Raw genomic sequence first — 26,416 nt, 5'->3', positions numbered from 1 at the left:
TGAGTAGAGCTGCCTGACTCATCCTGTCCCCGAAACAGCTCCGGTGTGCTGACAGAGCAGCAGGGTGGGGGGAGAGCCCTGTGCTGTGGTTTGGGGAGGACGAGGGGTTTTCAGCGTTTGCTTTTGTTCAGGGCATTGCAAAGCAGAAATCCCCAAGAGAAAGGGGTTGCTTTGGGGTTATGGTTGACGAATGCAAACTGTGGAAAGATGTTCTGATGAGCTTTCCTAGCAGCTCTTGTGCGCTGCTTCATCTTTCAGCTCTAAGCAGAACAGGCTCCATATTCAAACCCTGAGCTTCCCACTAAGGTCTCCAAAGCACCAGGATACTGCATTTAGAGAGAGCTTTTCCCAGGCATTGGGCATGAAGGGGCAGGTGAACTCAGTCCCCATGGGGCCCAACTATCTTGGTTTTAATCCCAGTTCAGCATATATCAGCATTTTAGAGAGAGGCTCCTCACTTTTGGGGTGGTTGTGCAGAGCCTACAGGCGTGTTATTGTAATGCAGGTGGCAAAATTAAAGCACACACCCAGCTGCTGGGAGTGCATCTGCCTTCCTGCTGCTTCTGTACATGGTCCAAAAGGGCTTTGGGAACCAGTGCAGCACAGTATGAGGTGTATCAGTACCTGCAGCCTGGAGAAGAGAGGGATTCCTGCTTCTAGGACTGACAGTCCAGTGCTTTATTGGGAGAAAACAGGAGTGGTATAAGAAGCAAGTCTCTTAAACAACCCTGTAGCTTTTACTATGTGTATATTAAAAGCAACAAAAAGTGCAATGCTCCAGTTCACTGGAAGGACTGGGGGGTTAATTTTCAGGATGCTGCATGGGAATTTAGCCGTGGGATTTCCATTATTGCTAATGGGACTCACGCAGCTTAATTTCATGCGAGCTCCACTAAAAACATACCCCTAACTGTCTTTAAAATTTCAGCCCTGGAATTGAGCCTTTTAAAAGTTAGAGGAGGGTAAACAAACACCTGAAACCACACTGTCTTTGCTATTTTCTCCCTTTCAGTTGGTTTCAGTGGAGGGGGGTGGGGGGAAAAGGCAGGCAGTCGTAAGCAATTAAGAAAGAAAAAACATATTGCTCTCACGCTGGCTCCCTGCGTTCCCAACTTCAGCTTTCTGCCAATTGAAAGGGCAGAGTTACAGCCCTTGAGAAATTGGGGTGGCTGATGCCTTATCTTTAAGCATTGCACTGCGAATGCTGCATCATAATACATATCTAATAACCCCGGCACCACCGCCTTCAGTGTGGGCCTTCGGTTATTAGGCCATTCTTGTTAAATGACTGCTATCATCTGGTCCCAAAGTACATTAAATCCCATTATAATTATGAACACACTTCCCTATAACGTTCTCCTTAGATTACATTTGCACTGCTTTACCCCAAGGGGATTTTTGTACTAATGCCGTCCTTATTTGTTATTTTAGCTGACAGGGCCGGGCTGCAGGCTGTGCTGGCAGCAGCGATCTGTGCTTCCCCTGTCCCTACAGGTCCTCGATGTGCGATGTGCGCTGTGCCAACACTGCCCAGCGCTGTAGGTCTCTATTCCTGTGCTCCTTGGCTTTTCGTGCTTCCTATCAGGGCTCAGTGCTGCTCGGGGATGGGGTTCGGACTATCGTAGCTTTACTAAAGCGATGTTTGTGCAGCGTGAGGTTCCGCTTTCCAGCCGAAAGCTGCCGTCGGGCCCCTAACTTGGCTTTTGGTCACCGTCCCTACCGCTTCCCCTCGACCGCCGCGGGCTGTTAGAGCGGGGCCGCGGAATCGGTACCTCGGGAGCGCTTTTGTTCCGAGCTGGGGGGTGGGTTTGCCCCGGTGGGTGGGTGGGTGGGTGAGCGGCTCCGCGGGGCCGTCGGGGGTCGGGTATCGCGGCGCTGGGAGCGCGGCGGCTCGGAGGAGCGGGCGGGGGGCAGCGGCACGGGGCAGCCCCCGCTGTTGGGCGCCGCTCGCCGCCGCCTCCGGTTCATCGGCTCCCCGCGGCCACCGGCTCCTCCATGTTTGTTGTTGGCAGCGGCCGGCGGAGCCAAGCGCTGTCCAGCAGCCGCCGCTCGCCCGCTCCAGCCCCGGAGCCGCCGCCGGGCGCTGGGGCGGGTCCGAGCCGCGCCGCAAGGTGCCCCCGGGGGGTCCGCTGCCCCGAGGGAGCGGGTGGTGTAGAGTGCAGGCGGCGGAGCTGCCCGCCGAGCGGCGCACGCGGGGCCGCGCAGGATGCTCGGGGCCCCCGTCGGGGCGGGCCGGGGCGGGGCCGGGGGGGCGGCGGCGCCAGCAGTCAAGATGGTGCGGGCGGCGGCGTCGGGGGTGGGGGCGGCCTGACGTGGGCGCGGGGCGGCCCGTGGGCCGGCGCCGCGGTGATTTGCTGCTCGGCGCGGCGAGCGGCGGCGGCGGCGATGAGAGCGGGCAGTGCGAACTGCCGGAGCAGCCGCCGGCCGCCGTGAGTGCGGGCAGCGGGAGGGAGGGCGCGGGGCTGCCGTCCTCTTCTTCTTCCTCCTCCTTCCCCTCCTCCTCCTTTTCCCCCCTCCTGAGCGTGGCTGATGCTCTGCGGGCGCTCCGGTGCCTCTGGGCACGGGGCTGTGCCGGGTGCGGCGGGTCTCGCTCTGCACCTGATGAGCGCTGAGCCGGGTCCGAGCCCTGCGTGCGGGACGGGGCGGCCGCCGCTGCCTGCCGTGCCGTGCCGTGCTGTGCCGTGTCCAGCTGGGCGTGCTCGCCGGCTCCGCTCACCGGGCGATGCGCGGCGATGCGCTCCCACCGCTGCCGCTCTCCTCTCCGAGCAGCTGCCAGCGGGACCGCGGGTCTCAGCGCCCCGGAGCGCTGCGGATGCCGGCCCCGATCCGAGCGCACAAACTTTTCAGAGCATCGTGACTCGGCGCCGAGCTCCGGTTAACCACCCTCTTCTTCTCTCCTCCCCCGTCCCTCCTCTTTTTTTTTCCCCCCCTTTCTCCTCTTCCCCCCCTCTGTCTTTTGTTTTCGCAGATAGTCGGCACACAAAGCTAGACCCAGATTTGAACGACAGCAAGGCACCCTAATGAGTGAACCTCGGGAGCGCTATGGATTTGACTAAGATGGGCATGATACAGCTCCAGAACCCCTGCCACCCCACGGGGCTGCTGCACAAAGCCAACCAGATGCGCCTGGCGGGGACGCTGTGCGACGTGGTCATCATGGTGGACAGCCAGGAGTTCCACGCTCACAGGACAGTGTTAGCTTGCACTAGTAAAATGTTTGAGATCCTCTTCCATCGCAACAGTCAGCATTACACCCTGGACTTCCTTTCACCAAAGACTTTCCAGCAGATTCTGGAGTATGCTTACACAGCCACCCTCCAGGCAAAGGTTGAAGACTTGGATGATCTGCTCTACGCAGCTGAGATCCTAGAAATAGAGTATCTAGAAGAGCAGTGCTTGAAGATCTTGGAGACCATCCAGGCATCTGATGACAACGATGCCGAAGTCACCATGACGGATGGAGGTGCCGATGAAGAGGAGGACAGGAAATCGAGGTACATCAAGGGGCTCTTCATCTCCAAGCATTCCAGCGAGGAGAGTGGCTATGCCAGCACGGCTGGACAGAGCGGACCGGGCACTATGGTGGAGCAGAGCCCCTCGGTCTCCACGTCCTTTGGCCTCTCTGCCATGAGCCCTACCAAGGCAGCAGTGGACAGCCTGATGAGCATCGGGCAGTCACTGCTGCAGGGTGCCCTGCAGCACAACGTCCCCGAGGAGCCGCATGCTGCCGGCCGCCACCCCGGCCCCAGCGAAGTCAAAACCGAAGTGATGCAGGTGGAAGAAGCCTCCAGCCATGAGAGCCCACGGCCGGCGGAGTCGGGTGCTTCCAGTGGGGAGAAATCTGATGACAAGAGCAAGGAAGACCCCGGCACCCCGACCCGCAGTAGTGTTATCACAAGTGCCCGCGAACTGCACTATGTCCGCGATGAGAGCGCGGAGCAGCCTCCCGAGGCCGCCCAGGGGATGCTGGTGGGGCCGGAGCAGTCTGCAGCTGCAAGCGAGAAGCCTTTGGGTGTCTACTCTGTGCTCCCCAACCACAAAAGTGACTCTGTGCTCAGCATGCCGCCCTCCATGACATCCACCCTTCACATGCAGCCAGCCCTGGCCGTGTCTATGGACTTTAGCGCTTACGGAGGGCTCCTGCCCCAGGGCTTTATTCAGAGGGAGCTGTTCAGTAAGCTTGGGGAGTTGGCAGCCGGCATGAAAACGGAGAGCAGATCCGTGGGTGAGCAGTGCAGTGTGTGCGGGGCAGAGCTGCCGGACAACGAGACCGTCGAACAGCACCGGTGAGTCCTTACCGTGTCCAGCCCCGCGTGCACCTTCGGTTGCTTGTTTTGCTATTGCTGAGGTGTTTTCCTCCTGTTTATTGTCGTATTTTGCTCTCAAAATGAATGCGACGCTCGGGTGCGATCTTAGTTGTGGGTTTTGATTGCTGAGTGGGAGTGCTGAGGGCTTAGCATCAAATCTATGCTGCGAGCCCCAGATCGGGACGTGGAGCAGCATGCGCTCTGCCAGCCTCACACAGAGGGAGAACTGCCTTAACTTTCTCAGGGCTGGCAGCCATGCCAGAATCTTCCTTTCTATGAGTGCTGGGTGGGGTGCATAGACCAGAGGTGGCTCGAGGTGTTGTAGGTGTTTCTTGCTAGCACAAACCCCGCTGGTTTTCGTGGCTGCTGTCTGCAGAGCCCGATAGGATCGCTGCCATTTGAGTTTAGGGATCTGTGCCACAGATCCCATGCTCTGCAGATCCTCCCCCCTTGTGCTGAGCCCCTGACCCCAGTGTGAGTGCCCGGTGCTCTGCGGGGTTTGTTTCAGTAGGGGAGATAGAGACCTGCTGCGTGCTCTTGTCCTACTGCACAGATGACGTTTGGGATTGCTGTGTTGCGCAGCTTGCCGCTCCCGTAGTTTAACACCTGCTTGGTGATGTTGCTCAGCCAAACGGTTTATGAAATATTTGCACTTTGCCCAAAGTAACATGCAGGTCAGGCTGGGATTGCTCTGTCACCAGCTCCAGCTTTTACCCTCCACTGTGGGTGGGTGTGCTCCGGGGGATACCGTGGTGCTCGGTGCCTGGGGGGCTGTGTGCCGGCTGCTCCCAGCACGTGCTGCTATCAGATACGTGCTGCTATCAGATACACACCACCAGAGTTCCTCGCAGCGTCCCTAAAGTGCCTGAACTGAGCATCATCTCCAAATATTAATGAATCAACAAGTTAATTAGTCCCGATGCGCACAACATTGCGCACGCATGGGGACAGTGCGGGTGCCGCTAGCAGGGGCTGCTCCAACCCATGAGCTTGTGGCCATGTGGGTGACCCCTTTGGGGGCAGCAGCTGCTGCATCTCTGGTGCTGCAGCGTTCAGCCCTGCCGAGCTCTGTGAGCTGGCAGTGCATCACAGCTCGCCATGCCGTGCAGAGCCTGCTGACAGCCATCCCCCTGCCCCAGAGGGTCCCTCCTGCTTTGTGCACCCGTGCAGCAGGGTTCTGCTTTGTTCCCCTGCATTGCAAGCGGGAGAGCTGGGGTTTGTGTGTGTGAGTGTGAGGGACAGATGATGCCTGCCCAAAGCTTTTCACTTGGACGAAGATCTGGCCGTGCTTGCTGTAGGGTGATGCAGGCTGAACGTCACCAGGGGAGAGCTGCAGTGAATGCTCAGTGAGAATTTTAACGTGGCTTCTATCACACTCTCCAGGATCTTCCCTTCTCCCTGAGCGCAGAGCAGTGACCAATACTGGAACCGGTTCATAATCCTGATCTTGTGCCAGGGCTTCTGCTGCCCCATGCTGTACCTTGTGTTCTGCTGAGGTTTGGGGCTGATCTAACATAGAGCAGAGCAGCTTTTGCCAAAAACACAGCCCCAGAAGGATGGTTTTGAGGCAGTGCAGAACTTGGTGCGCTCCTGCTTTGAGGCCATGGCTGTGTGCAGTCACCGCGTGCTGGTAAACTTTTCAGAGCGAGCCAAATCCTTTGAGCCGTTTTTAAACTGAATTGTAAGATGGACCGTGTTGAAAGGTGTTGGGCAACAGTCAAATGAACTTTAAAAGAGGAGGAAAGAGGAAAAATGGAAATTCAAGGCAGTTTGGGCGTAGAAAAGGTTTCATGTGGCTTTTTTTATAGTGTTTGCTTTCTGATACGTGGTGAAAATTACCATTTCGAGAGGATTTGTGAGATCCCATTGTATTTATGGAGCTGTTAAACAGCATCCACGCTACGCTGGGATCTATAACTCTCTGCTGGAGCAGTTGTGCAGGTGGCGGCAGCTGCACCATGCTGCCGAGTGACAACGGTGTCACCACGGAGCTGCTGCTTTGGGTCACCTCTTTCTGCTGGGCGCCTGTTGGTCTGGTTTTGCTTTTAACCCTGCTCTGGGTGCAGAGAAGCAGCCCTATGCCCAGCTGTGTTCCAGGCTGCAGCTGGATGCCCGCTGCTCTGTCTGCTGCTGGATGAGTGCTGGTCTGCATGTCTGTTCCTATCCCATGCTTTCAAGGTGTTGGAGTGATAGGCAGATGCAGCACTTCCAGTGCTGTTGGCACTGCCTGAGCTCCTGGTACTGTGGCTTTTTGTATGCAAGAGTCCCAGCAGGGAGAGGAGAGACCAAAGCTCTCTGCACAGAGAGCACTTAATGAGCCAAAAGCATCCCAACATGTACAGTGTCTGTTTATGTTACGTGAGTGAATACATATGGTGTGTATGTTTGTTTACTCACACACGCGCCTAGATGCGTATAAATATATATGTTTAGAGTCTGAGAACCTCCTGAGCGTTGCTCCTGCCTTCACTAGTGTGGGAAATGTGTGCAAGTGGGGGAGGAAATGAAGAGCACGGTGTTTCCCTCAGGCCCTGGAGGGGCTGTGGTTTGTGTGTTCGGCTCAGAGAGCACCCAGGGGTGCAAGTCCCCATTGGGTCCCTGGTACCCCAGGAGCAGCCCTACAGCCACCTTGTGCCTCTTGGATGGCCATCGGCTGCTTTGCAATCTGTTTTCCTTGTTGATCAAGCTTATGATTTTGACTAATTGAGTGCGTATTGAGTTGCCGACTCTTGAATTTTGTCCTTTTTTTTTTTTTTTCTCCCCTTTTTTTAAATAAAAGATTTCCTTCCAGGATCAGCAAAGTTCAAACTTAATCTAATGTTAGTATTGATTGCTGCTTCTAATTGCAGACCAAAAAGCTGTAGTTCAGTGGCCCTTTTCCGGTTTGTTTGTATGAAGAAAAATCTCCGCTTCTGCAGGGCTGTGCTGAGCTGCTGCCTGAATCTGGGGCAGTTTGTCATCGTGAGGTTAAACGCATTCAGACTTCATAAAATGAGTGTTTCATAAATATATTTTTTCACATCAGAAGCAGCAGAGAAAGCTGTCAGGGGGGAGATGTGATTTGATGATCGCTGTGAGTGGCACAGTTCTTTTTTCCTTTGGTGCATCATCCTTTCCCTCTGCAAGGAAAGGGTTTGAAGGGCAGAGCATCCAAACCCACAATGTGGTCCTGCAGGGTGACCCCGAGCAGTGCTGTGTGTGGCAGCGTTGTCCACATGTCCCTCTGTGACATGCAGATGCCCAGATGGAAAATGAAACTGCTTTACGCCAATATTGTCTAAATCATAACCGGCACTACAATGTGCTCCCCTTGGTGCTGTTTTGGCTGGAAGGTGCCTCTAAATCTATGTTAGTGCATACCTTGGGAAACCTCTCTTCAGATTCCCACATCTGATTTTTGCATGGCTTGGAAGGTATCAAGGTTGAGCTGCTGCCTCTTAGACGCGTGCTCTGGTAGATGATTTTAAGGTTAGGTTTGCCTTGACACCATGAACCCCAAACCTTTGCTCTATGTGTGTGCATGCAGTGCAGAGGAGCAGCAGATCTGCTTGCCCTATGCCTCGCCAATTGTGCTTTGCTGGCTCCCCAAAACACACGAGCCTCTCTATGCGATCCTTGCGCTCCTTGATGCGGTGCAGTGAAGTGGAACAAACTGCGGGTCCTTAACAAAGACCTGTGATTGAACGGACCCATTGGTTGCTGCTTGTCACTGCATGCACTGGGACACCTCCAGCAGCTCTGTCTGCATGGAGCAGCGGTGCCGAAGCAAACCTTAAGTGGCTGCGTAGGGAAATATTGCTGCTTTTGGCTCTTTGCTTGCCAACCTCACCTCCATTTGTCTTCGAGTGGATTAGCTGAGCATTGTAATACTAATGCCATTAGGCACGTTGGCACCGCTCAACATGTCACAGTGAGAAACAGATGCAGTATACCATTAAAGCAATAAACGTGATAAATCAGATCCCAAGTGCTTTGTGAGATGTTATTAGTGTTAATTTTGGTAGCTGGGTACAGTAGTTGTTTTTTATTTCATTTTAAGCATTTGTCGATTTATGTTCCGCTGAGGTCGGCTGCAATCGAAACTTTAAAGAAAGGAAGAAATAAAGAGAAAAAGAAGGAATAAATAACAAAAAAAGCAGCCCCCCAAACTCTGCCCGTGATTATTTCCAGAGTTCGAAGACAACTTGGCAGCTCTTGTTTCTCGCTGATGGGCCTTATTAGTGGCACCTGGCATCATAACCGCTTAATGGAAACCAGCGTTCCCCCACTGCGTGGCCGCTGACAAGTAGCTCTGTCAGTGCGGGGCTGCCATGCGAGGAAGCTCTTATTAGCTTTATGGGCAGGGGGACCTGCCCTGCTCAGGAAATGAATGTTGCAGCCGAGGTCCGCGGCGCTGACCCCGAGCGTGTAACCTGTGAGTGCCAGCCGAGACCCCGCGCAGGATGCTTGGGATTTCGGGCTTTCTCTGGTTCTTGTCATAAGGAAAGAGGGAATACGTTGTGGTATGTTGCAGCCTTGAACTTTTGATTTATTCGGTGGGGGACTTAACCATTTCCATGCAGCGCTTGGAGCGCGGAGGGGGAAGTGGCTCTTTTTGGCTTCAGCGCTGTGCGGTCGTTTATCGCGCGTCTTGTTGGTGGATGGCAGTGCCTTTGCAAGCAGAGCTCTGCAGCTGCCCTCAGAAAACACCACGTTGTTTTTATCCCCTTGCCTAGAAATGGGCAGCAGCTCCTCAGGCTGGTGTGGCGGCACCTGCATGGGGCAGCACGCGGCGGCATGCGAGCGTTGCAGAGCTTTCACTTCTCGTTATCATTTGCAAAGCGCTGCTTGTTCAAATGGCATTTATTGGCTGCACGGAGGATCCCTCTCAGAGGGAATGCACTGTTTCAGGGTGACACCAGCAAATCTTTTGTGTGTGCATGTGTTTTTTTTCTCCCTCAATGTGTGGAAATACTGCGAGAAGCACAGGTCTGTGGCAAGATCTCTTTGCAGCCTTCTGTGCCACGCGCTGCAACATTGCCCATTCCCTGACACTGCTGCCCGTATCTGCACGGTGAGAAGATCTGCATTTTCTTTTTTGCTCATAATTAGCACGAGTTTTCTTTTTTACTTTCCCCCCCCCATCTCCCCTTGACAGCTTCAAGAGAGACTTTAAATGAGTAATTACTAAATATTTCCCGGCAGCCAAACACGGGGCCATGGCATCTCCTGTTGCAAAAGTGAAAAATATTTCTGTTTGCAGTTAATTTTAGTGGCAGGCAGATCATGTTAACTGGGTGTAATTGCTTCCAGATATGGCAGAGGGTTTTGTGTGTTAGGATGAAGGGTCTGGTAAGTGCTCACTTCCTGTGTAAATTAGCCTATTCCATTCATTCTTTCTTTCTGGGCAGCCCTGGATTGTGTCATTCTTCTTGCAATTTTTTTTCCCCCCCTCTCCGGTCTGGTGTGAGGCAGCTAAGTGCTTTATAGTGGGTTTAATTCTTCGTTTGGCATCACCTTAGCAGCGAGGCAGCGTCCAGATGCTTGGGATGGGGTCTGTCCCCTCTCCTCCATCCTTTTCCTTTGCAACAAAGCCCGGTGCCGTCCCGCTGCCTGCATGGCTTTGGGCAGCTGTTGTGTTTTTGGGGTCGCGTGGCCCAAAGGAGTACATGCTCCATAGGACAGCCCCATTTCACACAACACTACAGTGGTTTGTTTGAAGGACACATGTGGTTGTGCTGTCTGCCCATAGATTTGCTTCCTCTCTGGCTACGGTGAAGATTAGGAATTGAGAAACCCCCAGGAGCGTGGCACGTAGCAGAAATTAAGACAGAAGAGATTTGTGTCATTCAAGGAACACAGAGAGCTTTCTGCATCATTGCGATGAGTCAATGCAAATAAGGCAGTGGGGAAGGTTGGGGGACCATGAATTTGGGCTCCTGAGCTTGAGGACTTTCCGTCCCTTCATGACACCGATTTCTGTTCTAAGCCCTCAGCCTGATCGTAAAGCGCTGCTGGGGGGCACTCAGAAGTGCTGCCTCGTTATTGGCTTCAGATAATCTTTATCTGCACCACAGTGATTCTGAAACAGCCGTTATCATTTTGGAGCACCAGTTTGCACTGGCAGCGTTTCGGATCACTTCCGCAGCACAGATACCTTTACAGGGATAACAGCTGCTGCTTCACCACCAGTTGTTTGCAGATAAAGGTGTTTTTTCCTTCTTTCCATACATTTCCCAACCCAAGGGAAGTGCTGGGGTACTTTGCTCTGCACCCCACTCCTATTTGGGGTGGTAGGATCAATGGTGTTCGTGCTTTGGATGGCAGCCAGTGCAGCCTCCATCATTTTCACTGTAGTGTTCTTAACTGATTTTAAGTAGATTACGGCTGGAAACGTGCCCCACTGTGCTAGTTGAGTTTTCCATTGACTTTCTTAATCTTGTCGCTGTTTTTGTTGGCATGTTGTTTAATAAACAAGCTGGCAATATATAATTTAGGAAATATTTCTCTGTGTAAGCAAGAAGGGCATAATTCAGTTGCAACTCGAGCTGCTCATGGTAAATCCCCGTTGAATGTAGGGCCGTGTTACCTGTGTCAGCACAGGGTTCTGGTTATCTGGGTGCATCAGTGAGCTGATAACCCTGTGCTCTGCTTATAAGGGTTGGTGTGGGGTGCCCAAGAGGTGCCCGGGGTTTGTGGGGGCTCAGGGGGCACATCCAGCAGCACACAGAGGGGACGTGGTGCTGCGCTGTGATAGGAACCTCTGTGGGTGACCTATAAAGCAGTCAGAAATGGAACAAGTGGAAAAAAAAATTGCACGAAAAGAAACTAAAAAAGCCCGAAACCCCAAACACCAGAGCATTTCCATTACCTGCTTACCAAGAAGGACGGAAAGAAAAGAAATAAGTTGGAGCCAGTGCTTGGTTTTAAAGTCATTTCTCTGGTCATTTTTAGACATGAGATGTGATTCAGTTTTTGTCTGTATGTGTATCTGTGTAAGCATATCTCTGTGTGCGTGTATATATCTATATACTCATCTATCTATGTATATACATATATATTTGTGCACACAGATGCAGAACTACACAACCACTGCTTAGCATTTAATCTTGTTGTAAGGTTTGTGTTGACATACTGTGCAACACACGTGCTCTCCCTGCAGGTTCAAAGTGGTTTTGTGCCACCGAGTTTGGGGACAATGTGCTGGCAGTGAGCTCAATGCACTTTGCCCTCCGTCACCATCCCTCGTTCTTTTCTCTGTGCATTATTTATAGTAAATTATATTAGAAAGGAGTGTTAAGGAGGAAGTGTGATTCATCCTCCTTGAAACCATTGATGACATAAATAAAGGCAAAGTGCTTACTATGTGCTTTTTATTATGGTATTTAAGGGCAAGCTGTACTAATTTTGGAGTGTACAGGGTAAACCCATGAATACTGTGAATCTAAGAAATTAGATTTAACCGCAGCACGTAATACATGTTAAAACAGATGCAACAAAACCCACCTGGGTTTCTTGGAAGTGCACACACACGAGAGCAAAAGGCTTTCGGAACAGCTAAAGCATTTCCAGATTTCACTCCATCCCTCTGGTTTTTCGGTTAGCAGGTCTGAGGTTCCCATGGGTTTGCTGGGACTTTATGTGGTGTGGAAGATAGTGGTGTTGGGAGCCCTCTCTTGTTCTCCGTGGTTAGTTTGGGGTGAATGTGAGCCCTGTGCTATTGCTGCTGTCTCAATGGGAATGCAATGCTGGGAGGTGATGGCTTTAAGTTGTGCCACAAGAGGTTCAGGTTGGATGTTAGGAAACATTTCTTCTCCAAAAGAGCCATCATTGGCACAGCTGCCCAGGGAGGTGGGATGGGACACTGAGAGATGTGATCAGTGGGCATGTTCAGATGGGCTTGGAGGATCTGAGAGGTCTTCTCCAACCTGAGTGATTCTATGATCTCTGGCAGCAGGTCTTGCTCTCTGCAAACCTCACGCTTTCACTATCGCTCTGGTATCCGCTATCAGCATCAGAACATGACACTCAAATGTGCCTTAAAGCAAAGCCATGCCACAAACCCCCCCACCCCTGGGATGGCTCCGTGAGGCCGAGCTGCAGCTGGCAGTGGGGCCGGGTGCTTTATCTTATATTATGGGCTGCGGTCGCTGAGTGCTGTGCAGCACCGGGGCAATGCGTGGGAGAGCCCATGCAGCGCTGAGGTTGGGCTGTGCTTTGGAGGGTGGGCAGTGGGCACAAAGCACGTCCTGCAGCCCCTGGGGCCTCTTTCTGTGAAAAGATGAAGGGCTCAGAACCAAACCCCTATTTACTTTCTTATTTGGCACTGCTTGCTTTGGTTTTAGTATATATATATATATTTATTTTTTACCAGTAAAAACTGGTAACACCAGAGTGACTTCCTCTTTTCTTTCTTCCTTCCTCCTTTTTCTTAGAAAATATCCAGAGTGGCAAGAGAGAGCGCTTCTGCGAAGGAGAGGGGCCGTGTGGCTGCTGGGGGGGCTTTTGGTGTGTGGAACATCTATGGCCACATCCACCTGTCCTCAGGCATTTTGGTTCGCTTAAAAACCTGCCTGTCAGCCAAGTTCCACTGGTTTTAAGGGCTTTTTGTGTGTTCCGGGGGTGGAGGGCCCCATATGAAGTGGGGCACCCTCAGTTCCCCAGCACCGTGCTGGCAGTGTGGGGTGTGGGATTTAAGGATGCAGAGGCAGTCGCTGGTATTGATTTCTGGCTTATCTGACCCTTTAGCTAGAGGCAGCTCTTCCCTCAGTGTCTAACAGAATGTAGCTTAAAGCAACGAAGAAATGTATATCATCCTTCCCTTGCGTTAATTAGGGCTGGCCGATGCATTATTTAGTGGGGTGGGAGCTGAGATGGGCTGCCCCCAGAGCAGGTGCTGGGATATGCTTGGGGAAGGGGCTGCAGTGCCACAGCTTTGCACGGGATGGGGGCACCTGTCTGACTTCATGGTTCCATGAGAGTTTCATCCAGCAAAAGGAGGAGAAGACAGTGAAAGAGCAGAACTGGGCAGCTCAGAGTGGTGGGTTCAGTGCATGGTAGGGGTATTAGCATCCTGTTACGAGCATCTCCATCCCAGTACCAGCATCCCCACACATCCCTGCCACAGGCAGCATCCTCCACCCGCTCGAGGTGGAAAGCAGCTCCCTAATTAGCACCTTTGTTGCTAAGTGAACGGAACTGCCTTGCGTGGCCGGCTTCCCGATAGCGATACGTGTGTCAGGGAGGGGGGGGCCATAAAAAGCACATACAATGCCTCATTGTGTGGCCACAGGTATGAACGCACGGCAGCCCGATTGCTCGCCTCGTGACAGTGGTCAGGTAGCTCAGGCCAAGGACAAGAGGCGAATGCAGTTTGTTTTTCTCTCCTCCCTCCCACCCCCCTCCGTTTGCTTGGATGTTCAGTGCTGCCCACAAATGCAGTTGGTGGGGACTGATAAGAATCACTGACCTAAAGCGAGTGATGGAGACTTTCTTCCTGCCAGAATTACAAAGCAAGAAAACAACAACAAAAAAAAACCCTACCTAGCACTGTGTGTAGCGCAGGTCTCATGGGTCAGCATGCTGTGCTTTTTGGTCTGGTTTGCTTAAATTTCTCTTGTGTTCAGGCTGTGTATGTTGAGGTTTTGGGGTTTTCTGTTTTGCATCTTTGGTGCTCAGTCCCCTGCATGAAACTGGGAGCGAGCAGAGAAGGACCTGATGTTCAGTGCCAGGGGGTTTGGGTTCTCTTATTGATGAGCCATTGGCACGGTGTTGTCTTTTTTGGCTGCTTTTCCATCCATTAACTCTGCGATAAACTCAGGCTGCTCTGGCATCTCCTCGCCATCTAAATAACTTTGCCTTTGCAAGGCGCCTGTTATGTTGTGATGGAGCTGTATTGAAAAGGACAAAACCAAAGGTTGAACTGCACCCATTTACCCCCCACCCTCCTGATGGGTTCAGATATTTTGAAGTCAGAAAGCAACAACGTGTTGTTCATGGGTTGGTTTTCTCTTCTTTTTCTGCATGTCGACTCAGTTCTTTGGGTTATTCTCCGTCCGCTGCAGTCTCCCTTGGTAGAATTTATTTTCCTAGTTATTAACTAATGAGCTGATTCTTTCACCATTTTGAAATAGCTGTATTTTGCCTTCAGTGTAGAGAAAAGGAAAATGTCCTAATAGCATAGCACTCCAAAGCCATTGAAGGCGTGAATTTACTATTATTTCACACAAATATGTGGATTACTGCACTTCTTATTGCTTAAGCTTGAATTACTGAGTCATGGAAGCAGAGAAATAGGAAATGTTTGCATACACGATTTTGGGGAGGAAAAGAAAAGCCTGCTTTGTGAGCTGCAGGGGTGGCTGCAGGGTTGCACTGGGGCAAGCCATGCACTGGGCACAGCTCACTGAAAATGCTGTAATGTCAGACTGAGAACATCCCTACCTGCAGCCTTCCAGAGTTGTGAGCAAAGGGGGGTGATTGGACAATGAGCATTTGGGCTTTTAATGATGGGACAGGAGGTGATGGCCTCACGTTGCACCGGGGGAGGTTCAGGTTGGATGTTAGGAATAATTTCTTCTCCAAAGAGTGGTTGGGCACTGGAGCAGCCTGCCCAGGGATGCTGAGGGGGGACCGTCCCTGGAGGTGTTCAAGAAAACCATGGAGATGTAGCACTGAGAGACATGGTCAGTGGGCACAGTGGGGTGGGTTGGAGTTGCTGGATTTGATGACCTTAGAGGTCTTTTCCAGCCCTAATGATTCTGTAAGGCTCAAGACAAGACCTTGTAGACTGGCAGCTACCCAGAGCTGCCCCATCTGGGCACAGTCACCAAGTGCCTGTAGGGCTGTCGTCAGGGCCACAGCACTGCCCAGCTCTGTGCTGCTTGGATGGCCCATTCCCTTTATTTCTTCCTGCAACATATTCTACATCCTGGTCCTGTGCTGTGGAGTAGGGTTTTATTATTTTATAGCTGCTGTAACAGTCAAATAACATTGTGCAGAGGTTGCTGATGAGCTCTCTCACTCTGCTCCATGGCTGGGTGCTCTGGCAGGACTGGGAGCAACAGAACTGCTCAGCTCCCAGAGCACAGCAATACTGTCTGCATCAGCTCAGACCTTCCCATCATAGAATCATTAAGGTTGGAAGACCTCTAAGATCATCAAATCCAACCAGCGCCCCATCACAACCATGTTCACTAACCGTGTGTGCCACATCACTGTGTTTCCTGAACACCTCTTACATTCATCTTGGGTTGCTCTTCCTGGGGGAGCCCTCTGCTTTCAAACATGTTTCACTATGGGGGCAAGCATAACCCCATCAGGAAAAAAGGGCCTGCAGAGGAGCATGGAGTTACAACAACAGTGTTGTAACCACAAAGCATTCCTCCTTGGGCTGGTTGAAGATGTCTGTTTGCATTGTAGCGGGCTGTTCATTGCAGAGCAACCAGGGTAAAACATTACCTTGCAATTGCATGGTAGCAGTTTTCTAACTAGCATGCTGTAAACATGGGTCTGAAATGTTGCACGTATTGCTGGAGCAGTAGCTCTGAAAAAGCAAAAGCTCTTTCTTTAAAGCAAAACAGCCCCTCATTTGAGATTATTCTTCTGGAGAGCGCCAAGAGGGGTAAAAATTAATGCATCTGTCTTTGCATAAAGATTTGATTGTTCTTATTGTTATCCCTACTTAGCTTTGCTCTCAGAGAGATTGGACTGTCTTAAGATCTGCAAACAAAGTGCTCCCAAAACTAGATGCAAAACCGACTGCGGTTATTTTCAGTGCAATGCTGAGATGATCACACACAAAAAAATCCCATACGAGGGAGAGAAATCGTGTGGAGGAGAATTCTCACATAACAAATTATTGTTCTTGCAAGAGCAGCTTTGAAATCTATTTAACTTTTCAATGTCCCGTACCCTTTTAAATGTTTCAAGTGTATTCTCACTGATAGGTTACCTTTTCTTTCCCTGCAGGCTATAATTAGTGTCCTTTACACAGAATTGGCTTAGAATTGGATTTGAAGAAGATAAGAATCAAATTACCAGTATTTATCTTGTAAATTCCAAAAGATCTACTTAAAGACACTGCATAAAAAGGGATTTCTTAAAAGTTTGTGCTATGAAAATGCAAACTCTTAATAGGTGCAACTAAAGGATCCGCCAGCGCTGCGTTTGCAGATCGCTCTTAAATTCGTAATTGCCCAAGTGTTGGTGCATGGAGGAAAGCATCCCTCCTCCTGCTGAACCTCTGCAGCTGGGAGGCAGCCCTGCTGGCTTTCATGCCCAGCTATTTGTAGGCGATTGTGCTTTTACTTAATTGAAAGTCGCTGTCTCCAGGTGTGATCCCGTTCTTGCTGTTGCAGTAATGCTGCCCTGTTGTAGGGGCTGACTCTGCTCCTACATTGATAGAGCAGTTGTTGCTGTCTGTGGGTCCCACCCAAAGCTCAGTGCATGTAGTGGGGGCTGTCCCATATTCTTTTGCCTATCTGTGTGCAATAACGCGTGCTAGGTATAGCTGAGGTTTACAACAGGCTTGTTTCCACTACGGGCCTTGCTCTGTTAAAACATGTTAATTTGTCTTAATTTTACTGTACCCACACATCTGTTTTTGATCTTTTGTGCCTGATGCTGGATTCCATGAACTCCTCTGAAAGTGAGGGTTGCACTTGATGCATGACATAGTATGTTGTCTTCAGCTGTTTGCTTGGCAGCACTGAAGAACTGTACTTTCATAACCCGATGGGTTATGGTGTGTTTTCAGTCCCCAGGTTCATACGGTGCAGGCTGTGACACCACAGCAGAGCAGCTCCTCCAGGTCAGGGTATGGTGGTGAAGTTTGGTGCCAGTCTGGTGGAGTAATGTGAGGAGGTGGAGATGGTCAGGGCTGAGCACCGCAGTGTCTGTAAATGGTCACTTTTGGTCTTTGGTTTCACGGCTGTTCCCGGGTAGGCTGGAATAGATCAGAAAGGGCATCCAAATCCAACACCTTTCCTACAATCTCCTCCTGCTTTGTGGGGTGGGCAGTGGGATCGCAAGGCAAACCGAGCGTGAGAAATGGATGGCGGTAATTTCAGTGCGTTCTGTTTTGACAGAAATTAAGCATCTGAATTTAAATGAAGGTGATGGAGAGCCCGGGCAGCTGAGACTATATTTTCATAGCGTAAACAGTTGCAGAAGAAGATTAATAGCATCTGTGTAAACAGTTCGTCGTGGTGGAAAGGGGCTTTTTGGATAGTTGGGAAATACTGATGGCCGCGGTGCACCCCTCGCCTCCATTTGCCTGCAGCCTGCACACATTCAACCTTCCCGTCGATTCTACAGTAAATATTTCAGACACCCTCAGTCTCGCTCTCCCTTCTCGCAGTAAATTACATATTAAAGTAGCCTAGTAACTGAGCACTGGTTGCTGCGCGATAAGGTCCGGGAAATCAATATGTTTGCCATGTGCCTGCTTGTTTATGACACCTGCCTGCAGAACAGTTGAGCAATGTTCTGTTTGCCAAGGCTGCGCTTCGGAGGCTCGTATCCTCCTGAAACAGAGTCATGATCTTACAGGAGAAGGTGCAACAGCAGCTATTGATTTTTGCTCCCTCAGTGCGGTGTTACACGCACAGAACAGGGCTGTCTGACAGCCGCCCGCTGCCTCCCATCGCGGGGGAGAGGCGAGCAGTAAAATAACCTGAGTGATGCTGTTGGATTGAGTGGGAAGAGGGGTTGGGATGCAGCCTCTGTCATCTCCAGGGCTTTTCCGTGGCCCCTGATGTTGGTTTTAAGTGTTCCCATAATGTGCCTGGGAAGGGAGGTGGCTACGTGGTGCTCCGTGGGAGATGCTGATATTTAGTGATGCAGGGGAGCAGCACAGAGGATCTGTCCCCAGGTCCTGATGCAGGGCAGCCTCGTGCCATGAGCCCCTTCCATCCAGCCGAGGCTCAGCCTCTACCACATTTCAGGGCTGGGATCAGCACTGTGGAAGTGCAGGATGCTCTTTCTGTTGACTTTGGAGGTCCCCCCGTGCATGATGGAAGCCAGCATGTGGGACTGGCTGTAAGCCATGAGGATGGATGCTGCACATCACCACATGCTTCTTACAAGGCTCCTTCCAGGTGAGAAATCATCTCTGGAGGGAGAGCGATGTCCAGCTTGGACATCTCCACAAGGAATAGCCATGATCACCCAGCACAGGGACAAAATCAGAGCCCCTGCTGTCAGTGGTGTCTTCATTTGAAAAGCCATAAGTGCAGAGACAGGAGGGGGAAAAAAGCCAAAACAACACAGGAATTAAAGGGGAAATCTGTCTGCATGACTCACTTCTTTTTTTTTTTTTCTTTAATCTAAAGTTAGCAAGCTGAAGTAATTGACCTTCTGACCCAGATATGAAGTTGGGAGGTAAAAGGCACGACTTGCAAGATTTTTGTGAAACTGTTGACCTCTTACAAGATTAAGTCAGAGATAATAGTAATTATAAACAGCTTACGGTGGGTCTAATCAATAGTGAACTTTACCTCCTTCCTAAAACTGAAGGTCAGGTTTTTACTGCAGTAAAGATAGTGACTGCTGGTTTTCCCACCACAGCTAGCAGTAAATGTCTCTTTGTAGGAAATCTATGAAATGAGTGTGTATGATTCCCATGGGTGCCTGGGTGTGAGGAGGGGGAGTGGAGCTCTGTGCTCCTGCAAGTTGACTTGTGGCTCTTCTCGCTAGGGGAGAAATGAGGTCTTCAGTTAGCATTGCTGTGAGCAATCAGGGGTACTGCAGAACGGAAGGTTTCTGCCTCATCCTTCTCTAAATATCGTTGCCCTCGTGTTATTTTACAGCGCGAGCCGATTATCCTCTGTATGCAGAGTTAGATTCCTCAGCAAACCCGTCACTGTAATAGCGATCAAAAAATCCTGAAAAGCAGAGCTCCTGGCTGCTGGCCATTCCTTACTGTGCTCCATTTCGGATACAGCATTTGGCAGAAGGGAAGCTGGAAGCATGGCTCCTTTCCCTCCCTGCTTGCTTCCCAGCATTGGTTGGGAGAAGGTCGGCTCTGGGGCTGCGCTGTGCGATGCTCAGCCGGCACCCTGTGCTCCTCCACCGCCTTCCCTTTGCAAGCTGGAGCGCAGCCAGTGTTTGTGAAGTTAAAAGCAGTCGGGTATACTGTCAGACTTAAATATTGGCAAACAGAGGCAGCGTATGGAAATTTGTTGCCTGTCGTTTATTATGGGGAAGTTGTACTTTATCCATCTCTTCCCCCTTAGGAAAGAAACCGCAGATTTGCTTCTAAATAGCCATAAATACAGGCGCGATGAATTTAGCTCGTTATTGCGGGTGATGATAGGATACATACGGAGTGGTTTGCATGTGCTGTGTCATATTGAGCAGGGCTCTGCTGCATGTGAACGGTGTTGGGCACCTATGGGAGGGTCCCCAGCCCATGGGGACACGCAGCACCAGGACTGGCAGGGCTTAATGTCCACAGTAACAACCTGGAGCAGCAGCAGAGCTCCGTGCTTCCCTTGTTTGTTTGCAAAACGCTGCCCAAGCGAGGTTTTTTGTTATGTTAAATCTCATAGGTAAACTTAGAAGGAAGACAAACACCACTCAAACTGTCGCCAAGGGTGCCATAAACAGCACGTTTGGACAGTGGCACCATTGAGACGTGCGCTGGAGAGAAGTTAATACAAAGGGAACTGGGTAGCGCTGGCGCGGCTATGAAAAGGCAGTTTCTCTTCGTTTAGCTTTTAATTGCTTTCTTTCACTTTTTATGTATAAAAGATTGTCCATTTAATTAACTCAAGAATGCAATTTCAAAAACGCTAATGCTTTACACATGATGGCTTTTAAAATAAAAGTAGCATTCTAATATTGCGCCGGGCTTTTTCCATGTACACGTTAACCTTTGGGGCTGCAGATTATTTAAGAAAGGAGCGATCCCCCAACAGCCCCTGGAACAAAAGGGGATCTTGAATAGGAACCAGAGAGATGGTGAGCTTTTGATCCTCAGTTTACCTTGTTAATATTTCTGGACTGGCAGGAGCTCCCCTTTAGCAAACAGTAGGTGATTCCATCTGGTTCTTTGTCTTTCCCTGAATGTCACCTTTTAATCTCCCGCAAACAGCATAATGAGCCATATCATCTTTTCTTCTGCAGCCCTAGTGCTGGAGCAAGTGCTTTTGCATCGCTTACAAAAGATCTCGGGGTAGAGGGGAAGAGGGGTAGGGAAGCAATATGAGAAACCCTATTGCAGTCCTTGCGCCTCAGCACCAGTTTTTGCAATGCTGATGCTGCTTTGCCCTGTGCTGGGCGCACAGGAGGACACATGCATGGGTTGCAGTCCATCAGTGACCCCCAGGGGAGCAGCTCTCACTTTGGGAGAGTCCTTCCAAGCTCTTATGGTCGGGAAGGGAACTGTCTGCTTGATGTTGTTAGCATTCATAGAGCAGAGCAAATGCAGCCTCCAGCAGTGAGTCTCCAGCAACCACAGAGCTCCTGGAGGAAATCTCATCCTGCATCCCTCTGCTCCGTGCTCGCAGTTTATCTTTTATTATTATATATTTTTTTATGGAGCTGCTTTATAATGGATGCGCTCCTGAGCACACCCTTGCCACGACCCCTCGCTTAAAATACCCATTAGGGCCTTTTAAGGTTTGTTAGCTTTTAATGGACGTGTTTAATGTGTACCAAATGGGCTGGGGGCAGGGGGGAGTGGGGGAGCACAGAGGGCAGGCAATGGGGAAGGCAACTTATCCTGCTGAACTGAAACTGCTGCAGAACCTTTCAGCTACTGCACTGCTTCCTTAGGTGCTGTTCCTGCTATTGTGTGGGTATGCATCCAGGCAAAGCTTGGATTTAAGCAGCATGTCCATGCATTCTGCTTTATGGACAGACCTGGGTCACCCAGATTCGGACATGATGGTGGTTCCCCACTTGCAGCTGACACTTGGCAACATCTTGTGCTCTGAGGAGCCGGGTCAGCTGCTTAATGAGTTCCATATTGGCCTTACGAGATGATTAAAGTGGAGCCTTGAGTCCATAAATTAGCACTGTTACCTGAAGACCTCTTTATCTGAAAGTTTCTTCTTTAGCATGGAGACTTGGTGGGGAGGCTTCTTCCAGGGGATGTGCTTGACACTTTTTGCTTCCTGAATGATTCTGATTTCTCTCTTCTGACCACCTGGTTTCCTTACACAGGGCGAAATCTGCCCAAAGTGCAGCCTGTCCAGCCTCCCCCGGGGCTTCTATATCCACGGGATGCAGGAGCACTGATAAAACCCCATGTTTTGGGCTCCGAAGGGTGTTTTTGCTTTGGATTAACATGTGGGATTTTGATTTTTTTTCCACGGATCCAGGCAGGAAAACCTTGTGGGAACTTTGGAGCAAGTTGCTGGGTTTGTGTTTAAAAACCTGCACGCACACATAACCCCCCCCCCCTTTTTTTTTTCCTTCTTCCCTCTTTTTTTTTTTTTTTTTTTTTTTTTGTAGCTTAGAAACCTCTCTTTGTGGCAGAAGGCTGGGAGGGTTTGAATACCACATACAAGCGTAGGAGGCTGACTGAGACCATACGGCTTTATCATTCATTAATTCCTGTGTTCATTCATCCTTCTATTTAAACTTCTCTGTAAAGACGGTAGCTACAGATGGTCTTTTGGTACACGCTTTAGCTCGGAGACCTTGGCCCCGACAAAGGGGTACAGAGGGAGCAGCAGAGTGTACAAAATATTTCCAACCATTAGAAATCAAGTTCTTATTCACTTGGCAGCGCCTGTTTTGAAAGCGAATTTATGCGAAAGCGTCATAACTCGAGAGCGGGGTGTTTCCAGGAGTTGGGCTTAATTAATAGGCAAATGCTCTCCGCACTTTGTTGTTTATTGCTGAGCTCCAGAAACGCGAGCATTTTTGTTAGCTGCCTGCCTTTGTGTTGTACAACACAAACCCCTCTGCTTTCCCTGCTCAGGTTGTGTTTGACAAAAGGAAATAAGGATTGCGGGTTTCGCGCCTTGTTTTCGTGTTGGATCGCCTCGTAGTTTCCCTTAAACCCTCTGGCAGTGTTTTCTCATTTCCCAGCTTGGGGCAATGCTGTGGTTTTGGCATCCCTCTGCCCTGCACTGAGCAGGCATTGGGCCCATTGGTTACCTGTAGAGCTGCTCATGGGCAGAATGGTGGCCCAACCCTCCTGTGCCCCTGTGGGTGCCAGTTGGATGCTGTCCATTGGTGCAGCTCTTGGGGAGCAAAGAGGAGATAAAGGTGTAAAAACAATGGAGCTCAGGGCTTTGCCAACACTTTAATCATGGTTAGGAGGAAAACATATAGCGGTCTGCCTTATGTGTTTCACAACGACGGCGTGCCAAGGGCAAGCACCGGCACTGTCTAGTTTCCTTTGCAGAGATGGGACTGGAGGGTAAAACATGCAGTGGGATGTGTGCTGCATGGGGAGAAAAGCACCCCAAGGGTCCATCAGGGAAAGGGCAGAGCTATGGGACTGGGGGGCTGTTATCAGGCATAGAGGGCTTGAGGAAATTCTATCTGGCTTGGAGACATCCTTGCCAAACCTGGACCGAGCGTGCCAGGTGGTGACAGGGATGCTTTTAATAACTCCAGTCCCAGCACTGGGGCTGAGTGTTGGGGGAGGCAGTGTGCTGTTCCCTCTGCCCCCAGGATGCAGGTTCTAATCTCGCCGTGATTGAGCTGATTTCGTTTTATAGATTGGAATTTCACTGTGATAGGAACGGATGAGCCTAATGTGAAAAATTTACTTAATAAAAAGCCTCATTACCTGATGCTGAGGGGCTGTGAAAGCAAAAGCAAGCGGCGTACAGAGCGCTCTGGGTGCATTTCATCCTTCCTGAAGGAAGACTGGGACTAAAAGTTTTCTGCAGGAAAAACTGAATTCTGCCATCTCGTTTTTACACATGCTGTGCTTAAATATTAACACCAATTGAGCAAATTGCCTTTTAACTGCCTTTATTTGCTTTCATTAACAGTATAATTTAAAAGCTCCAGAATTTGCATGGAACCTGTTGTGCATGTTGGGGAGGGGGGTGAAACCGTTCATAAATTAATTAATGGTGAGAAAGCGTCTTGTGAGAGGTCAGAGAGCACAAGGGCAGCGGTGCCGTCCCGGCGGAGCACACCGTGTGCTTTTGGCTGCAGAGAGCTGTGTCATCTCTTGGCGAACGTGGAAGATATCTGTTTATTTTTAAGCGGAACATCTTTTCAGCTAAGTAAAACTCATTACGCCGCAGCTCTCAGAGTGCTGAAGGCAATACTGTCGGTGTTGGCATAGCAGGGGTAGGACTGATGCCAGGATGTGCTGAGGAGGTTCCTCCAGTTTCACCCCCCCAAAATAATGGGGATTAAGGGAAGAAGCACCGACTTGTTCTTGTCCCCCTTTGCTGTCCCCATCCCACAGCCCTGGTGTGAGCCACCGACCGCAGTGTTCTTCCAGTGAGTGACATCTGCCCGCATTGTTCCTCCATGAGATTACTCGAAATATGCTAAAAGTTTCCAGCATGATTTCACTGAATCGCTCGCTTCCTTCTCTACAGATGTTTTTTGTGGTTTTGGAACTGGGGCCAAATCAAACATTATGAATGAGATACAGAGACCACCGTGTGCCACGCGATATTGACAGCTCCTCCGGGAGTTGGTTTCTATGAGCTATTCTGACACCTCCGGGATTCGATAGCCCGTACCCAAAAAGTATGTTTTCCTTAGGAGAGTTTCACTATCAGATGGACTTTCTGATGGACTCGTTCCAAGCATTCGCCTTCCCATTCATTCCTGCTGTCAGTCACGGCCGCTGCCCTGCACCAACAATGCGCCTTTCTCTCCCGCTGCTGCACGAGCTTCTCTTTTTTTTTTTGGCCCTAGGAAAAATATTTTCAGTAATCACACTTATGAAATGCTGATAATGAGCATTTTGTTTCTCTCTACCTCGGGAGCTTGTTTGGAAGAACGCGAGGTTTGTGGCCGCAGATCTTGCCCAAATAACCCCGATAAAAGTGCTTGTTCAGTTTCATCCCCAGCCTGGTACTCCTGGCCATCCTCCTTTTTGCCATCTTGGAGCATTGCTTGGCTGCTATCAGAGGGGACCCTCTGCGTTTTAAAGAGGAGAGGAAGGCTGGGGAGAAGCGCTGATTTCTGCACAACACTTCTGTTCCAAGCATCTGGTCCTGAAAATGTTGGAATATGTTTCTAGCTTATGCTTTCACACAGGGAGAACAGCTGATACCTCCTTAAAAAGAAACCTAACAAAGGTTACAAAGCTGGATGCAAGTGGGGCTTTGGCTTCTCCCAGTTGTGGCTGAGAGTTGGGTTGGGTGACTTGGAGTTGGGGCTGTGTCACCGAGATTTGGGTTGGGTGACTGGGGGTTGTGTTGGGTGGCGATGTGCTTGGCCATAGGTGGGCTCCCAGTGCATCATGCCAGCCAGGATGGTGCCCATAGTGCCCACTGACCCCTCCTGCTGCCACCCCCTCTATCTGGGCAGTTCAGGTTCTCTCCGGGCGAGTGTGGTTCGGGAGCATTAATTTACTAGCTCATCGCCTGGCTTCTAATTGGACATAATTAGTTCTTTGTCAGCCTTTTGAACTTGTAAGGTGACGAAGGGGAGTCAGGTGAAGGCAGCAGGGGGCTGTGCTGCCCCATGGGGCTGCCGGTGCCCCGGTGTAGCCCTATTTGCTTTTTGCCTTCCTGGCTTCTCCAGTCCTGTCAGGCAAGGTCAGCAGACCCTCTCCTTGTCTACTTATTTCCCATTGATATATGAACTCTGTCTCTTTTTGGATGGGAGTAACTCTGGTTGCATCATGGATCAGCTTGACTCTGATTGTTTAAGTAACGGCTGGGAATTGCGGTTGTGGTTTAGTGGCATTTTGGAACAATTTGTGATCCTGCTGGTCTGTGTGGACAGAATATTTCCAGCCCAGATTCCTTAAGCAGATGTGGAAAGTAAGTTCAATGCATTGTGGCTGAGCTGGGGAGGTTTCTTGCATGGGCACAAAGTGAAACGTTCCCCACTTCAACTTCTGCATAACTTATCTGCTGGAAAATGGGGGTCCCAATGGAGAAAGAGAATCATGAGCAAGAGCCAGATCTGGGACCAGTGAGGGCTCTGCAGAGGGATGCTACCAGCTCTCCTGGCAGGAACTGTGATTTCACCTCCCTCCTTGTTTGAAGACATGCCACGAAAGGACAGGGAAGGAAAAATTAATTCATCCCCCAGCAAAACCGAACTGTGGTTGAGAGGAGCCTTTCCAGGGAACCCTTGCAGGTCTCTGTGTTTTAAGTCTGTCTGAAGGTATCTATCTCTTTGGGACTGTCTGAAGAAAGGCTGTGTAACAGCCAAGTATTAAGGTTTCATTAATCAAAGACACTTCCACTGCCCCTTTACAGAAACACAACTGCTTTGGCTGTCCTTTGCTGACAGCTTGCTAATTCATCTTCCTAGGGAAGGGGAGGGGGGGAGAACCTGCTGCTATCTATTGCTGCAAAAACTTCAGCAGTTGCTGTGCTCAGTGCTGTGAGCCTGAGTGGATGTGTTTGTTTTAGAAGTTTAGCCTCTGTGCTTTGGGTGGTTTTCCATGGACTTCAGTGTTATGCATTGGCTCCCACACCTATGAAACACCCCTGTGTATAAATGGAGGGGTCTGCTTTTTTTCCCAATGGGGGAAAGGCTCAGTGTGCACCCACAAGTGCTTGAGAGATGGGGGGATGGCTGGAGGGTGTTTTAAACAGAATGAAATTTCGCCATCTTTCCTTTTAGTTGCAAAAAGAAAAGAGAAGAGAGAATGTTTTGGAGTCCCTAATAATAACAAAGTGTTTTCATCAAAGTGCTTTATTCGTATATGTGCTGACATCTGGAGAGCAGAGATAGATATTTTCCTTAAGACTGTATTTTCAACCCATGAGCTCTTCCCTTGCTGTTAATTAATCCTTTGTAGTTTAGTGACTGATGAAATCATGACTCTATGAAATTTTAATCCTTGCGCTGTATAGACACAACTGACATTATCAGAGGACCCCAGGTGTGTTCTTGAAATTAGTTTGTTGAATCTATTGCATATTTGATTACCTTATAAAAATCCCCAGGATCTGGGCCATGCGTTTGAAAGAACGCACTTTCCCTGTAATTTCTGTGTGTCTGGAGTGAATGTG

The 26,416-nt window shown here is 50.2% G+C and overlaps 1 protein-coding gene across 3 annotated transcripts in view; it reads left to right on the top strand.

The window, feature by feature from the left end:
- Positions 1 to 26,416, top strand: part of ZBTB16 (zinc finger and BTB domain containing 16) — an 87,558-nt gene that overhangs the window by 13,960 nt on the left and 47,182 nt on the right. The window contains exons 1-2 of one of the 3 annotated variants that reach the window (XM_015884106.2): positions 2,306 to 2,429; positions 2,973 to 4,286. In XM_015884106.2, the coding sequence (XP_015739592.1) occupies positions 3,043 to 4,286 (1,244 nt within the window). In that variant the 5' untranslated portion in view covers positions 2,306 to 2,429; positions 2,973 to 3,042. Of the gene's footprint in view, positions 1 to 2,305; positions 2,430 to 2,968; positions 4,287 to 26,416 lie in introns of those variants that run through there. The other 2 variants (XM_015884107.2, XM_015884108.1) reach the window with 2 other exon arrangements.

This window comes from Coturnix japonica, chromosome 24, assembly GCF_001577835.2.
Source record: "Coturnix japonica isolate 7356 chromosome 24, Coturnix japonica 2.1, whole genome shotgun sequence".
Classification (NCBI taxonomy): domain Eukaryota; kingdom Metazoa; phylum Chordata; class Aves; order Galliformes; family Phasianidae; genus Coturnix; species Coturnix japonica.
This window is presented reverse-complemented; position numbering and strand designations above follow the sequence as displayed.